Source organism: Lutra lutra, chromosome 1 (assembly GCF_902655055.1).
Source record: "Lutra lutra chromosome 1, mLutLut1.2, whole genome shotgun sequence".
NCBI classification, from domain to species: Eukaryota; Metazoa; Chordata; class Mammalia; order Carnivora; family Mustelidae; genus Lutra; species Lutra lutra.
Genome location: NC_062278.1, coordinates 144,163,299 through 144,180,278, shown reverse-complemented (window position 1 = coordinate 144,180,278; position 16,980 = coordinate 144,163,299). Strand labels below are relative to the sequence as shown.

General features: G+C 42.1%; 1 protein-coding gene across 4 annotated transcripts in view; it reads right to left on the bottom strand.

The window, feature by feature from the left end:
* RARB (retinoic acid receptor beta) overlaps positions 1–16,980 on the bottom strand; it is a 393,151-nt gene that overhangs the window by 121,505 nt on the left and 254,666 nt on the right. For all 4 annotated transcript variants that reach the window (XM_047738289.1, XM_047738297.1, XM_047738322.1 and 1 more), the window contains exon 2: positions 15,333–15,481. In XM_047738289.1, coding sequence (XP_047594245.1) covers positions 15,333–15,481 — 149 coding nt within the window. The remainder of the gene's footprint in view (positions 1–15,332; positions 15,482–16,980) is intronic.

The following is a 16,980-nucleotide window of genomic DNA, read 5'->3' as shown; positions in this document are numbered from 1 at the left end:
AAATGGAACGGATGAGGATGCCTACTGAAATTGTCATTCTTCCTTTCTTGCCTGTGAGGACATGCTCAGCCAACATCCTAAATGTCTTCTCCTCCATCTGCCCCTTAGCCTCTGCCCTGTGGTAACTTGGACCTACCACAATCTTTGGGTGTGAATGAGTTCTAATCCAGTTTGCTTTTTTCCTACTGCTTCTAATTTTATTTATTATCAATGGATTCAACAAACATCACTGAATGCCTACATCATGCTGAGTTGGTTATAGGCACTGGAAATACAGAAGTAAATAAGACTCGTGAAGTCCCTATTCTCATGGTACTTACACACCAGTGGAAGAGAAAACCAGTACCTAAGTGGACGATGAAATCATTTCAAAGAGTACAAGTGCTACAAGGAAGCCCCACTCCCCCTGGGAAGCCCTGTCACAGCTGCCAACACTTCCATTTCAATGAAGACTCAACAGGCCACATTGGAGGAATGTTGATTGCACACAAAAGGAGAGCTGTAGGTCCAGGACTGGGTCTCTCACATGAAGACAGGGAAAGCAGCTGCCCTTTAACTTCTTGGGAAGTTTCCCAGACAAGCAGGGATTGATTTAAAATTTACTTATTTAAAATTAACTTTAAAAGAAAATGAGAGAGACGTTATCACCAACTTCAGAGAGAGGCAGTTTGGGATGGGACATAATTCTTTTCCTAAATCTATTCTATGAACTATGCTTAAGGAACTTGTAAATATTTTTGGCAGAAAAAAGAAATGTTTTTTGGCAGAGACTAATGGTATAAAAAGCAGAGAGCACAGACAAATAAGAGGGTTTTTACCCAAGGGGTTTTATGGAAAGCCCTTGCTAGGGGCCGAGTCTGATACTCATGGGGAGAGAATTCTTCCATGGCATGCAAATGCAAACATGTGTATAAGACAAGGGTACTGACAATCACATGAATCTGGAAAAAAGAAATAATCTGTGACAATTCTTGAAGCAGAGAGGGGGGTAAACACTAGTTGCATACCAATATCACCCATCCTCCTAGGCACACAGTATGGCTGCATTTCTGTACTCCATCTGTATTGGGTAGGCCACAGAAGTTGTTTTCTTGTATGGGTGTATCCAGAAGTGACAGAGGCTCCAACAAAGAGAGGGTCTTCGTGATGGGGAGGAGAGAGGTGGCTTGCGTTCTAGCAAGGCATTGGAACCTAAGATTAACCCATGCCACTTTGTGCTCCCAGATGGCTTGAAGAAAAAGAAGCAAGTGTTCCAAACGCATCAAGTTTCAAAAGAACCATTTTTTTTCCCTAACCAATTTAAATTGTTTTATATGTTCTTGTAGGCATTTCAGCTTTATTATTTTAAAGTCAGTTGTTAACACTCTAAATGCTATGATATGGAAACATAACTTCTCTTCAGTTTCCCCTGCTGGGCAATTGACATGCATTGAATAACTGACAAGTTCTTAACATGATTCACGCAAAGATTAGTCCCTCAGAGGTCACTATTACCTCTCATCCAATGCTCTTATTTCTCCTGTGACAGCAGAGAAAAGGAATGCTATTTCTTTTTTTTTTAAGATTTATTTATTTATTTATTTATTTATTTATTTATTTATTTATTTATTTATTTGACAGAGATCACAGGTAGGCAGAGCGACAGGCAGAGAGAGAGGAGGAAGCAGGCTCCCTGTCGAGCAGAGAGCCTGACACGGGGTGTGATCCCAGGAATCTGGGATCATGACCCGAGCCTAAGGCAGAGGCTTAACCCACTGAGCCACCCAGGCACCCCAGGAATGCTATTTCTGAGGCCTAGAGCGCCTAAGACGGATGAAGCAGAATCAAATAATAAAGGAATACCTGGTCATACCTGACCTAGACTCACTAGTTCAAAAAATACTCTTATATGCTTCTTACACCACCAGGTCCGTGTTATCAACCCTGCGGACTCTCTCAGAGCAAACATCCCACACTTGGGTATAGCAAAGGAAGTGACTTCATTCTGAGTTTGTGTCTAAAAACAAGTACCCTTGGGTGGTGACAGTTAGCCTCACTCAGGCTTGCTATGTAACTCACTATTGTATGCAGATGCCACCTGCCACGAGTTTTTATAGACATAAATACCACCTCTAGATGCGTGATATGTACATGAGATTCGGACTGTCAGCCGACAGGTAAGAATGTGCACCAAATATGCATGCAAACAGAACCTATTTCCACCTAACTCTTAAAGCAGGGAAGAATCCTTTTAGACCAAAACACAACTGAATGAGGAATTTTACATTTAATTCCATTTTGGGGAAGTAACCAGAATTCGTGGACTCAATTTCTAATACCCTCTTTCCACAGTTCCTGGTGTCGGACTGCTAACTTTCCAACTTTCTCTGTCACAACTAAACACAATAAATATACTGAAAACTGTTCAAGCATTTAAGCTTCCTGTTTTCCTGCTATCATAAACATAATATATCATACATTCATATGGAATAGATGCCATCAAAAACTTCTTATGGAATACTACATCTATTAATTTGCTAACTTAGGGTTCCAACCAGTTGCAGGAGCATCTAACACAGCAGGACATGTCCCTGGAAACTAATAAATGCCAAAAACATGCACCCCCCCCCCATTCTATTATCCTGAAACTAATTCTTGATGTTAATGAGGAGTAATATAAATTAGGACGGCAGTTTTCAAAAGCACTTGTTGGTTAAAAGTATGCCCATGCTCCCAAAGTCCCCAGATAGAGCACAGCTCATCTACAATTTGCATCTGACATATGGATGTGAGAGCCAAACTAAAATTCTCGTTTCCCGGCGGAGCAGTCAGATGATCCTGCTGGGTTTGACTGATAAGGATGATTTTCACGGTGCGGGGGACTTCCCAGGCCCGTATGAATAGTGGTGTTGTATACTTAGAAGGCTGCTATTTTCAGCTTCAGAGGCACAGAGTTACTTGATCTTTCCAGTTTCTTCCAATGTGTATAGCCATGAAAATCCTTTAAAAAACCAAAGTAGTCTCCCTATCTCAAGAGCTTCCTACCACTCATTATTTTAAGGCTCACAGAACCTGAGAAGTCCATGTTACATGCCCCAGTTCAGAGCTGCAGCCAATATAAAGGATTTTTTTTTCCCAGACCCAGAAAATACCCCCATAGTAGCAGAACAGAGAGGGTCACTGCAGATTTTGCTTTTCCTTATTGGAATAGTTACTTTCCAAATCCACCCATCTCTGTTATAAACGAAGCGATATACATTTCTGATATAAACGAAACGATATACATTGAAATCCTGAGAGGGAGGAGGCAGCCTCTCTTAAAACCCAAAGGCTGCCTCAGAAGACCTGAGAATAAGTTACTAAGTTAAATTTACTCTCTATGCCTTTTTGCATTTTGACGGGGAAGCAGACGGCCTGGCAGATGGGCCACCTTGACTCTACTGACAAGTTGGAGGACAAGCTTTATAAAAACAGTTCTACCTTGTAGGCTCATGCAGCCGGCACTTTGCTACTTTTGAAATAAAACAAAACCAACCCAAACAAAAATGCCCCAGGCCACAGCGCTGGCCACAGAGCTGGTGCCAGAAATCCGGGCAGGACGTTGCTAGCAAAGGAATGCCATCTTTTCAACATGGAACAAGGAACAAGGCTCTAATGGGGCAAGGTTGCCAGAACCCCGCTTTTCCCCTTCACTCCAGACAATGCCAGCATTGTACAGGCAGAGAGGCACACAGAGTTTCATTCCCCTCTCTGGAGTTTTTTCAGTGATGAGTTCTAGGGTCCACAGAACAAAGTTTTCCCCATTTTGGCACTGCTTATCTATCTGACACATCTAGCCGCCTCTCTGAAGTGGAAAAATACTGAACAAAAACAAAAACAAAAGACCCAGTTCACAGAAGGCGCAAGAGAAATTCCAATCTCCAGCAAAATATCATGGTAGGAGCAATTTAGGAACAAAGACACATCTAGAAAGATGTGTGATTTTCAGGCCATGAGCAGGATTCTTGTGCTTAAGGACACATATGTTTGGTACAACATGAAAACAAAGCAACTGTTTCATCTGGGGCTCCACAGACCAGACAGCAACATGTTTCTAAAGCTGGAGGAAGAATTGGCTTTGTAGGTCCTTAATGAGAGACATATGTCAGTCTCCAACAGTCTGCTTGCTGAAGGGATTTTCTGGGCTCATTCTGGCTACATGTGATTTTTGCCTTGCGGAATCTAACCTCTGCTAAAGTCTAGCCGTACCGGGGAAGGCCTTGCCAGTCTCTCAAAATTTCAAAACAGAACATACGAGGAACATGGAGAGGCTTCGAATCATATGCTTTGAAGAGACCGTTTGAGAAGATTCAGGGAAAATTCGATGCAGAAATGTATCCAAGCTGGTTTCCACAAGAAACCACTTTAGGAACAGAATTAGATTATAGTTCAAGAGCGTGGATGGCAGAACATGGTCTCACAGACTCTTAAGTTTCCTTAAAAACTGGAGGAGGGAATAAACCCATGCCACCTACTTCTCAAAATGGTATGAAGATCCAATAAAAAACCCAGAGGCAGACACTGTTATCTCTCCACTGAATTCATTGTTTCTTTCTATCACAAAGATCTGTCCCCCGCACGCGGCTAGACTACACCTCTTGTCCTTGCTTCTGGTCACGTGAGCAGTAGATGTATGTCACCTAAGGCCCTAGCTTTTATTTTTATTTTCAATTTTAGTTATTTATTTGAGAGAGAGCACAAGCACAGAGGTGCAGAGGGAGAGGGAGAAGCAGGCTCCCTGCTCGGGGAGCCTGATGCGGACGGAACTCGATCCCAGGACCCTGGGACCAAGACCTGAGCCAAAGGCAAATGCTTAACCCAATGAGCCACCCAGGCGTGCCCAGGTCCTGGCTTTTAAGAAGTAGCTATGTCACTTCCCTCCACGCTCTCTTTCTCATTCCCAACGATGCTAAGGACCTAGTGGATGTCAAGCTAGAACGCTGGAAAGAGCCAGACATCCTAACCCCTATGTGGAGGAGAGAAAAAAACAACCAGGAATACATACCTTGAACTGTTCCGTGAAAAAGGAAAAAGTATGAGTTATCACATATTTTGGAGTTTGGGTTTTTGTACTTCAGCTAAGCTCAGCCTAATTTAATTTCATATGTGAAAGCGCTCTAGAAGCATTAAGGAGGCAATATCCATGCAAGATCTTTTTATTGTTTCTGTAGGCTTACACAGGTCTGCAGGTGGGAGCAAGGCGACTAAAAGAGATGGGGGAGACTAGGAGCTCATCATAGCTGTGCCCTCATGAAGAGAACTGAAGGGGAGTAGAACAGGATGCCCTTGCCAATTTCACTTCACATTACTTTTTTCCAAGCCTTCAGCCAGGAGAAGGAAATACAGAGTTGAAAGCTCTCTATTTAACCTCTCCAGTAAAAGCTTTAGAAAGAGAAAAGGCTGAAACATTCATTTCCCAGAAGTAACTAAATCATCACCTAGGATGGCGTAAATTTGATTTAAGCAGAAATGATTTTCAGTCATAATTTCTATCACTCTCAGGAAACCTTGAAAGTATACTTTTATTTCCCTGACAAAAATACATTTTTGTTTTTGTTTGGTGTAATTTTAAGACATGGTCACAATTCATTTTTAGATGACGGTCCCTAGGAGTTTTTAAAAGCAACTTCTTTTGCTCCCCTCCCCTCTATTTGCTTTAAATCAGAAAAAAAGAGTGTTGATTTTTGGTGATTTTTTTTTTTTTAAGTTGACCAAAACATGAAACAGGCACTTGAGACATCACTCACTGGGAGGTGAGCCATTTTCAAAGCAACAGGTAAACTATGAAACAGTTCTATATGACAGACCTTTAGCTTGTCTGATGTAACAAAAACGGCAAATGAACGTGCTCCAGAGATTTTTAAACAACAAGCAAAGTAGACATTTCTTTTTTTTTTTTAAGTAGGGATTTCAACAGGCGTTTATGAACTTTAACCATTAGAAAATTTATAAACCATTTAAAACCACTAAATTAGGGGCGCCTGGGTGGCTCAGTGGGTTAAAGCCGCTGCCTTTGGCTCAGGTCATGATCCCAGGGTCCTGGGATCGAGCCCCACATCGGGCTCTCTGCTCAGAGGGGAGCCTGCTTCCCTTCCTCTCTCTCTGCCTGCCTCTCTGCCTACTTGTGATCTGTCAAATAAATAAATAAAATCTTTAAAAAAAAAAAAGAAAAGAAAAACATTTAAAAATAAATAAATAAATAAATAAATAAATAAAACCACTAAATTAAATGTATTGTTTTCACCAAGCCAACATGAGAAAAAAAAAAATACAGGCTTGCAGGCTAATTCAAAATTCACCCTCCACTTCCTGTTTATTCATATGCCAGGGGAAAAAAAAAAAGACTTCTCTGCATTTTCAACCAAAAGTGATTTCTCAATGTAGAACAACACTTATCCAGAAGAAGGCAAGTGTTTTCTCCTTTAGTAGGATCTATTACTGGGAAAAGCCAGATTGCCATTTCAGCTGTCTTGATGTTTCTCCACACGGAAGTAGTTTCTAGACGTTGAGATTTCTATTTATTTTAAAGCACTAAGAACCCACAGCGTTCTTGAGTCTATCTTTACAGTTGCAAGTCCTTAAGAGTTTGCTTCAAGACAGTATCAACGACAAAATAAGCCTTTGCACAGAAGGCTTAAGTCTGTGTTAGAAGGCAGAAATTACTAAGAAAATGAACTTAATTTTGGCCATGAAAGGCCTTTTCATGTTTATAAATTTTATAAAAGTTTTCATTAATGCATCATCACCAACCCTATATAATTAGATGCAATTAATTATATAATTATATAGGATGTATAAAATTACACTATGTGCACTACCATAGAATTATATACCTGCTTATGTCATTTATTATTATATTAATTACTCTATAATTAGATCTAATTTGTGATAAAGTCATTCACACACTGAGACCCTACTATGTGCAGAGTGCTATGGTGGACCCTAAAACCGGCCTCGGCCCTCTTGGAGTTTATAGTCTAGAAGAAGAAGCTGGTATCAAACCAATGCCTCTATAAATAATAAGCTGATTACACTGCAGTAAGTGCTATAAAGGAGAACAATAAAAAATGCAAAAGAGGGGACTCTAACCTGGAGGTTAGAGAGAAGTCTTTTTTGAGGAAATGATATTTAATGAATCCCAAGCCCTTTTAAAGCCTGGCCGATCCCCAGTTGCTTACACAGGGCTCTGCAAAACTAAGGTCTACAGAATGGATAAATTTCCATTTTTCCACATAATTCTTCATAAGTTATTCTGAGTTCCCTTGCCTTCAACTTCTGCCTCAAGTACTCCTCTCCTCTGGAACATACTTATACATCTATAAGATCGTCTCTTGTATAAAGCCTTCCCTGAACATGACAGACGGGTGAGAGTCTCCGTCTCTGCGCTCACCAAACCCCCTAGGGGTCAGAGCACATGGTACACACACTATTGGTCCTTCATGCATCCATTCAGGCCATAAATATTTACCATGTCCCTGTTATCCAACAGGCACCCATCTATGGGCTTTATAAATACCGGGATACAGCTTTGGGAACCAAATACATAAAACCTTTCCTTTCTACACCTAAAACCTGTCTCGGAAGGTGTTTAATAGATGTCTGATTAATGAGAGAATAAGTCCATTCTCCACTGTCGGCTGATGTTAACAAGGAGAATAGCTCTTTGGGTCTACAAGGGGACCCACTTTGTGTGGTTCAAAAACTCTAATAATGAACTTGATGGCGAGTTTCACAATTTACTGTAGCTATATTACAGAATGCAGACACTGTCCAGTTTTTGTTATTGCCTTTCGCATGGCATATCGTTCTTGGGGCTCAATACTGCAGCCAAGCTCTGAACAGAAGCAAGCATCAGGGCGGCAAAGCCAGAAATGTTCTGGAGGCAGAGCTTAAGGTTCCTGTTTATCCATGCCAGTTAAAACAAAACAAAACAAAAAAAACCCAAAAACAAAAACAAACAGAAAAAAAAGGCCACTTTAATGGCCTTGGTCAAATAAAATCATTAAGCACATTTATAGTATTTAATAGAAGTTTTAAAATTAAGTGCAGACATCCATCTTCCTGATTACAAAACTTTTTGTGACAGAACATACTACTTGCGGTCTGCCAGGAAAAAAAAACAGCCCAGCAGCCGAACACTGTCATGGAGATGAGGGCCTCCCTTCTTCAGAGGCAAGGAAAACAAAAGCAGTTGAGAAAATGGACAAAATTAGCCCTGAGGGACTGAGGGGGCTAGTGGAGTTTAAACTCTTAAAGGCTGCTTTAAATAGAAGGCTACCAACATGACCTTGAGCAAGCATTTCCTCTGTGCCCTTGTGGGTAAGATGCACCATCAAGGGTGTAACCCGGGGGCTCTCCATGGGGGCTGGACAGTGGCTCCCAAATGCTAGCGTATGCATGGGAAGTTTCTACCCGTCTCTGGCAAAGCAGAGAGAACAAGGACAAAGCACCATTTGGGAGGGTTCCCGTGGGTGGGTCCTGTAACCATCCCCTCTTGGGGAAGACGGCCTTGTAAGCTCTTCTTTCTTTTACTTTTCGTTATAAAAATGCCATTTCTTTTATAAAATGATCAAGAAAACAGGGTTGTTTTTCTTTTTAAATATACTTCCACCTGTTTTTAATTTGTTCGCCCATAAAACTCCAGAACATCACACACCACTGCTTCCTACCTTCTGTTTCAATGCAGCTAAAACAGTAGAATATTTTCCAGCAGGCTTAACAATTTAATCCTAGCCCTCGAAAAGACTAGCTGTGTGACCTTAGCCATGTTCCTTCACGTCTCTGAAACTCAGTTTCCTCATCTGTAAAATGGGTATCATCAAGCCTATAGAGCTCTTGCAAGAATTAAATAAGAGTATAAAATGCCCCAATGCCTGGTATAGAGAAGGTATCCAACAAGGCAGTTTTCTCCTTCCCCCTACCCACCTCTCAACTTATAGCCACACCATATTAGCGATCCCCAACAAGAAATGAGTACAATAATGAGTACAGTTTTACCATTATTTGCTGTAGGACTGGGTTCAAACTTGTGAATTTTACTTTTACAAATGTGTTGAGTCCCAGAGAAGCTAACGGACACAGCAAAGAAAGGAAGAAATAGCCCTAGATTCTAAGTATTTAGTTTCTGCCCTGAAATGTTCTCCCATTATTCACACAGCTGGTTTCTTCCAGCCCTAAGATCGCCCCCTGACTCCCAAATAAATCAGGTACCTCTCCACTGTTGTTTTTAGACCATTCTGTTCCTTATCTTCCAATTCTAAATTGTTTATCATTTGTACATTATTTATACAAGACAGTAAGTTCCAGGAAGAACATCTCCCCTGTGTTCACTGCTGCATCTCCAGTGTCTGCATAAGGCCTTGGGATATAGTAGGTGTTCAATAATTATCTGCTAAAAGATGATGGAATGGTGAATATAGGCTATTAGAAGAGACTTACACATGAAATCAGGAGTTAACAGACGACAGTATATCATCAACAGCCAGTTCTAACAGACTCATCATCCTTTTGCAAGGTGACTTTGCCACTTTTCCCTTCAAAGGTGGAGTCTGTTTCTCCATCCATCAGAATGAGGCTGACCAACAGGACGTGAGCAAATGTGATGCAACCAGCGGTTAGCACTTTGATGCTTTTCCTCTTACTGATGGGGACCCATCTACCACCCTGTGAACAAGTCCAGGCTAGGCTAATGGATGAGGAATGAGAACACAAGAAGAGGACCCAGTCATGTGAGGCCACCTAAACCACCCGACCCAAGACAAGCCAGCCAAGACAAGAAAACCTGCACACAACTGTGACAAGACATGTCTATTGTTTTAAGCCAACAAGCATTGGGTTATTTTTTAAGCAAGAAAATCTTACTAAGACAGCAGCTCATAATACACATCCCCACAAACCTCTCCAAAGTAAGATGCTAGGTGCTCCTGGAAGCAGCTCACTTATAAGGAAACTGCTAATTTCTGTAACTCTGGATGATAAAGAAGTGGGAGCTCAGTGAGACTAAAGGGGTACAGTAAAAACAGACAGAGAGAGGAGTCTTAAAGCTCCCACCTTGGGAATCTGGGCAAGTAGACATCAACTTTTTTTTTTTTTTTTTAAAGATTTTATTTATTTATTTGACAGACAGAGATCACAAGTAGGCAGAGAGGCAGAGAGAGAGAGAGGAGGAAGCAGGCTCCCCGTTGAGCAGAGAGCCCGATGCGGGGCTTGATCCCAGGATCCAGGGATCATGACCTGAGCCGAAAGCAGTGGCTTTAACCCGCTGAGCCACCCAGGTGCCCCAGACATCAACTTTTTAAAACACCATTTCTGAAGCAAGTGGAAAAGAAGTACTGCATTCCCCAGCCTACAGTCCACCAGAAACAACTGGCCTGGCACCTTTGGCATGAGTACTTTGGAGCATTAGCTCTTGAGTTTTAGAAATCATAAGAAAGAATACATCCTCCTGTACTTTAGCAGAGCTCAGGATGAGGCCATGGGCCAAGTGTGGCCCACTGCTTATTTCTATAAATAAAGTTTTATTGGGACACCTGGATGGCTCAGTTGATTAAGCATCTGCCTTCAACTCAGGTCATGATCTCCAGGTTCCTGGGATTGAGTCCCACTGCAGGGAGGTGGGGGGATGGGGGGGTGGTCCCAGCTCAGGGGGAAGTCTGCTTCTCTCTCTCTCCCTTTGCCCCTCCACCCCCACTCATTCTGTCTCTCTCTCTCCAATAAGTAAATAAAATCTTTAAAAAAATAAAGCTTTATTGAAACAAACCCATGGCCATTGTTTGCCATATTGTCTGTGGCTCTTTTCATACTACAGTGACAGAGTTGAGTAGTTGGGACAGAGACCAGATGGCCTTCAAGCTAAAATATTTACTACCTGGCTCTTTATGGAAACCATTTGCCAACCCCTGTACTGGAGTAATCAGGGTAGATTCAGTGGAGTGGTTGGGTCTTAAACTAAATCTTGAACAAAAGAGGCAGTGTTTATTTTTGGTATAAAGAAATAGAGAATTGTTAAGAGTTTTATAAGAAAGAGTACTTAGAGCATAACTGATGTTACATCACTGGGCAAAAGTCATTAAATTATTGATAACACAGACCATAACTGAATGTATATACCACTTACTATTTGCCAAGTACTGTCTATTTGCTTCATAGTAACTCATTTTATACTCACAGCAATATTATGAAATAGACGGTTTCTTATCTCCATTTTTCCAGATGAGAACAGAGAACACAGAGAACTAAAGATGTGTGCCCAAGGTCACAAAGTTATCAAGTAGCCTAACTAGAATTCAAATCCTGGTATCCTTACTCTAAACTCCATAATCAATATAAAATATGATAAAGCCCAAAACTGTGCATAAATTATAGCTATGAGCAATGATGCGGTTTCTGAAGGACACATGAAAATCAACTTTATCACTCTCTATTGCTGAACCTTCTTGGCTAACCACAACACCTGTTCACTTTACGTACTCTTTGTCCCCTGCAAAAAACTGCCATTGCTCAGCTGGAAATCCCCTAAACGGGACATCCCAATGGTGCATCTAGTGGTTATGTCGCCATGGTAATGCTGTGTTAACACAGTAACCACTGGCCATTCCAAGAGGTGGACCATAACCCATTCATTAAACTTGAGTTTGAGAATGCCACTGTTACCTAAGAAAACAGAAGGTTCTCTATCCCAAACAATAGTCAATAAGGTCATCCTGGTCAGGACAGGCTGAAGCCACCTTGGGCATTATTTCTTATAGATATAAACTGGGTTCTCTTTAGGAGTCCTATTTTAAAGCGGGGGCTCCCAACTCAGAATAGTGATCTTTGATCTCTAGCCAAGAAATGGGCCAGCCCTTATGGTCAATCAGGGACCCATGGTATATCTGCTGGGAGGCCAAAAGGATAACATGCATCGGGCCCATTATAAACACCCTAAGTAAACAGAGGCAGAATTCCAGAAGAGAAGTTGTTTTTGATTCATTACCTTATTATCACATGGGAGAGATTACTCCTAGTAGATAATCTCTAATACAATTAAGAGAGAGAGGGAGAGAAAGTACAAGCAGATGGAGCAGTAGGCAGAGGGAGAAGGAGAGGGAGAAGCATGCTCTCTGCCAAGCAGAAAGCCCATTGTGGGACTTAATCCCAGGATCCCAGCCGAAGGCAGATGCCTAACTGACTGAGCCACCCAGGTGCCCCAAATACGATTAACTTTTAACAGACTAATAGAACTTAAATTGATATATCTCTTTTAGAGGACATTTTGGCCATTTGTATCAAAAGCCTTAAGACTGTTCAAAGCCAAAGACCCAGAAATTCTAATTCTACTAATTTATCCTAAAAAAACAAAACAAAACAAACAAAAAAAAAACAGATATACCTCAAGGCTATACATTAAAACATTACTTGTAATAGAGAAAAACTGCAAACACTTTAAATGAACATGGAATTTATTAAATAAATTATGAAATAACCATAAATTACTACATTAATGTTATAACCACAAAAACTATGCAGTTGTTTAAATTTTGATCATGAAAGACTATTAAATTTAAAAAGCAGATTAAAACTAGCATCTAACATAAACTTCTATTTTTCTAAAAGCCAAAAATAATAATGCATATATATATGCACTCATAGAAAAACAGATTTAGCAGAGGTTTTCTCCCAGCATAGAACTATGGTGGTTTTAATTTTCTATTTTTTACACAATAAATTTTGCACTGTTTTAGTAACTTTTAAAAATGGTAACGGTTATATTTAATTTTTTTTTAATTGTGTTTCTCTCCTTTGGCTGTTACATTATTATACCTTGCCCTTATGGTTTTCAGTTCTGTGAATTCTACCACTATGTTTTCCCAGTAAGCCAAAATGCAGAGCAGTCTTTCTCAACAACCTAGGGGAAAGGCAGCCCATGTTTTCAGAGATCCACCCACGATACAAAAACCCTCAAATCCGACAACTGGCTGACCAGCCTTATTGGGCTTTTACTCTGATAAACAGCTACGCCATAACATGACTCTGACTGGCTTCATCAAGTTTATCAACGTTGCCTGTTCTGGTATGGGTTTTGTTGTTGTTGGGGTTTTTCCTAAAAAGAGTCAGAGTCCAAAATTAAAACAAGAGGTCAAGGGAATTAGCTGACTAAGAGCTCATTAAAACAGTGTGTGCTGTACAGATTGTGAAACAGCTGAATATTGTAGGGCCTGGAGTGTGGCGGAGAAGAGAGATGCGGGATAATTTCTTTTCCCAGGACAGAACGGGAGCAGGTAAGCGGAGTCAGAATATAACCGCATCCCGAACCGTTTCTGGACAGGACGTGACTTAACATTTTTTGAAATAAAGGAGTGTCTTTTTCATTTCACTCCAAATGATCATTAGGAAAGGGTTTATTTATATATTGCACAACAAGTGGACAAAGTCAACTTGTGTTTGGCTGCGGCTGTCTGAAATATCAGGATAAAGTTAAGTAGGTTCAGCTAGCAATCAATAATAAAAGTAATAATTAGACGCACAAATGTTTGGCTTTTCATCCAGCTGCCAACTGGCAGCCGTGTGAACTTTCCTGACCACCTTATCTGAAGCTACTGGAGGAAAGGACACTCCTTTAAAACAACCAACACAATCCCAGAGGCAGAGAGATGTTCCCTAAACTAGCCTCGCTCAGTAAAATAATCCATGTTTATTGCAGTGGCTTGAAAAGAGGAGAAAACTCATAATTTCCTTCAGGGGCAGAGTGACATTTCTGTGTCTGCTCAACCTCTATCTTTAAGCACCCACAACGCTCCAGACTTGAGTGTGGTGCTGTGCACTCAAGCTAGGACCCTATCCACTCTGGGGCATGGACCATAAGGCATTCAGCGTGCCAGACTCCATGCTAAAATGACCCCACTTGTCCTTACCCTGTATTCCTGCCTCTTATAACGTGACTTTGCTGCTCCTTGCATAAGACAGTTGAATTTCTGTTCCCACCTCCCAAGTCTCACTGGCTTATGACTTACTTTGGCCAACAGAACACGTCAGCAGAGACACTGTGCCACCTGTGAGCCCGGGCCTCAGGAGACCTCGTGTGCCTCTGTTCTTTCTTCCAGAGACCTGCCTGTGCAAATAACCCAGTACCAGCCCAACAGGCATGAGAGACCACAAGGGGGAGAGGCCAGACGGCCCAGCCAACAGAAGCCTTCAGTAACCCCCAGAAGCAGAGCCACCTAGGGAACCTGCAGCTGACCGGAGATACAGAGCAGAGAGCAGCTGAGGGCAGGTGAACCACCCAGAGGGACCAGGCTTAGAGTGCTGCCCCACAGAACCGGAAGCTAAACGCGAGGTGGTTGTCTTGGGCCCTCCAGCTTTAGGAGGGTTTGTTACGCCGTAGTGCCCAACCAATCCATATGCTGACAACAAATGCTAACTCTGACAAGCCAAATACAAAATGCCACGGGGCACCTGATGGGAGCACCTGTGATAATCCAGCATGCTGAAAATTGCAATGAATCATCCAATGGATCTATATATAGAACAGATCTGACCAGCTGTAGGAGGGACCCTAAAAAAGCTGTCTATCTGGGAAAGGGCTAGCTCAAAACAGCCATAGCTCCTTTGAAAAACTGTGGATGAGCTGGATTTGTTTATGAAGTCATTCTTCGTTTCTTTTCTCTCTCTCTCAAAAAAAAAAAATAATAATAAGCAGCTCTTTCATTCAATTAGGACCGTTGGACTCGATAGGAATTGTCTAGCTTGATTCAAAGCAGCCATATCCTCTCTGACACATGTTCAGCCTCCACCACTCCATAGGCTGGAATTTTAAATCCAGCTCTCCTGAATTTATGACAAGCGCACACGGTAGCAAGTCCCTACAGGCTGAAAATCAAACTGTAATTCAAAGGCCACAGGGCTGAGGAAACAGCCAGAAGATAAATCCCAATTTCAACCTTGGATTCGCAGCAAGTTGATTTAGTGGACTGTCAGTCATATTTAAAAATAAAATAAAACTACAAAGACAGCAGACGGCATGTTCTAAAGAGAAACAGGATGATGCTTTTCAGGACTCCTTCAAAAAGCTCTTGTTACCTGAAAAGAACTGTTCTGTTATTTTAAGGGCCCTAGAAACATTTGGCCCCCATCAGTCATTTGCAGAAGTTTCTGAGTTTTTAACTAATGAGAGAGAAGGAAGAAATGCAACCATCAAATACAACCGAGCCCCCCACAGGAAAGTTGGCATTTCAAGATGGCAAAGCAGCCTGCTTCTAGAGCTGAGCAGGTTCCCCCCACCCAACGGAGCACATGGAAAAGGAGCGCACGCTGGGTGCAGAGGTGCGGGTACTGACCTTACAGCCCTCACAGGCGCTGACTCCATAGTGGTACCCCGATGATTTGTCCTGGCAGACGAAGCAGGGTTTGTACACACGGGGGGGAGGAAGTGGAGACGGAGGGCTCGGGACCAGTTCCTCAGAGCTGGTGCTCTGTGTTTCAATTGCTGTGGTGGAGATGGGTTGGGGAGGGAGTGGAGGGGAGAAAAAAAAAGAGAAAATGGGTCATTTCATTTCTTTTTCACCAGCGAAATCATAGGCCCCAGCGCCAAGTTCAGCAAGAACACCAGCAAGGACAGACCCACAAAAACACGGGTGGTTGTCGGCCCGGCTGTGGGGACATGGACAGGATCGTGGTGCTCTACCGTTCACAGAGCACGCTTATTTGCCCCTCTCCTTTGTGGTGCGTCCCAGCACTCTGAGGGACATGGTTTTCTTTCCATGCTGCCCTTGAGGGAAACAGAAACTTGGGGAAGTGCCATGACTGGTCCAAGATCAACAGGCCGGTTCGTAGAACCAAGACACAAAGTGAGATCTTCACACTGCAACCCCCGGTCTTTTCTGCTCTTTGTTTTCCTTAGCTTCTGATGCGCATGGAGTCTCTGAAATGACTTGTTTGACCCTGTTGCTCACTTAGCCAAAAGTAAGTTTCCCAAGACAAATGGAGAAAATGCCCACAGCAGCCACTGGGCAAGCGTCTGGGGAGGGCCATGCAGCCATGACGGATCGTCATTAATAACAAAATCGGTAAGACCTTGGCTACTCCAAGACTGCTCCTTGGACCAGCGGCCTCAGCGTCCACTCAGAGCTAATGAGAAAACAGAGCATCAGGCCCCCGCTCAGGCCTTGGGAATCAGAATCTGATTTTGAACAAAACCCTCAGATTGCCAAAAATACAATTAATGTTTGAGAAGCAGTGGGTTATACTGATGACAGCAGAGTCATTCTGCTCTTTTTCCTAGATTTAAAAATATAGGATTGCCCCATTTCATTTTTTAATCACCCAAATTCCATGGGAAATAGGAATTCACAGAATTTATTCTCCCATCCCTTCTTACCAGATTTATGTTCCAAGTCAAAGCAAGACCTGGCCCTTTTCCTATCACAGGCAAAAATGCACACAAAGTGTGATGGAAATGGGGAAGGGAATGAGTGACCCAAAGTCATCCAGTAATGTTCCAGAATCTTCCAACCTCCAAATTTCTTTACAATATACAGTATATTCCCCAGAGTGTAAGATTTCCAGTTGTTCCACTACTCACAATCTTCCAGACTAGATATTCTATTGACTTTATTGTCCTATAGCCAAACCTTCAGGAAGATGGGGCAACTCTACTTCTTACACACATTGTGGATCCAACGTCATCTCATCATCCTGCTACCATGCCAGGCCAGCAGGCCACAATCATCTCTCACCTGAGCTACTGCAACAGCCTCTTCAATGGTCTCCCTGTGCCTGTGCTCCTACCCCTGGGTCCCTTCTTCAAATACAGAGTCAGATAACCTTTCAAAAAGGTAAAAGCAATCCACCTCCCTTAGTTGTCTAATAAGGCCCTCCACTAGTTGCCAATTAGATCAAAGTCAATCTCATTATTGCGTTCTACAAGGCTCTTTATGATACGGCCCCTTAGTAACATCAACATCACTGAGATCATCATTCTCATTT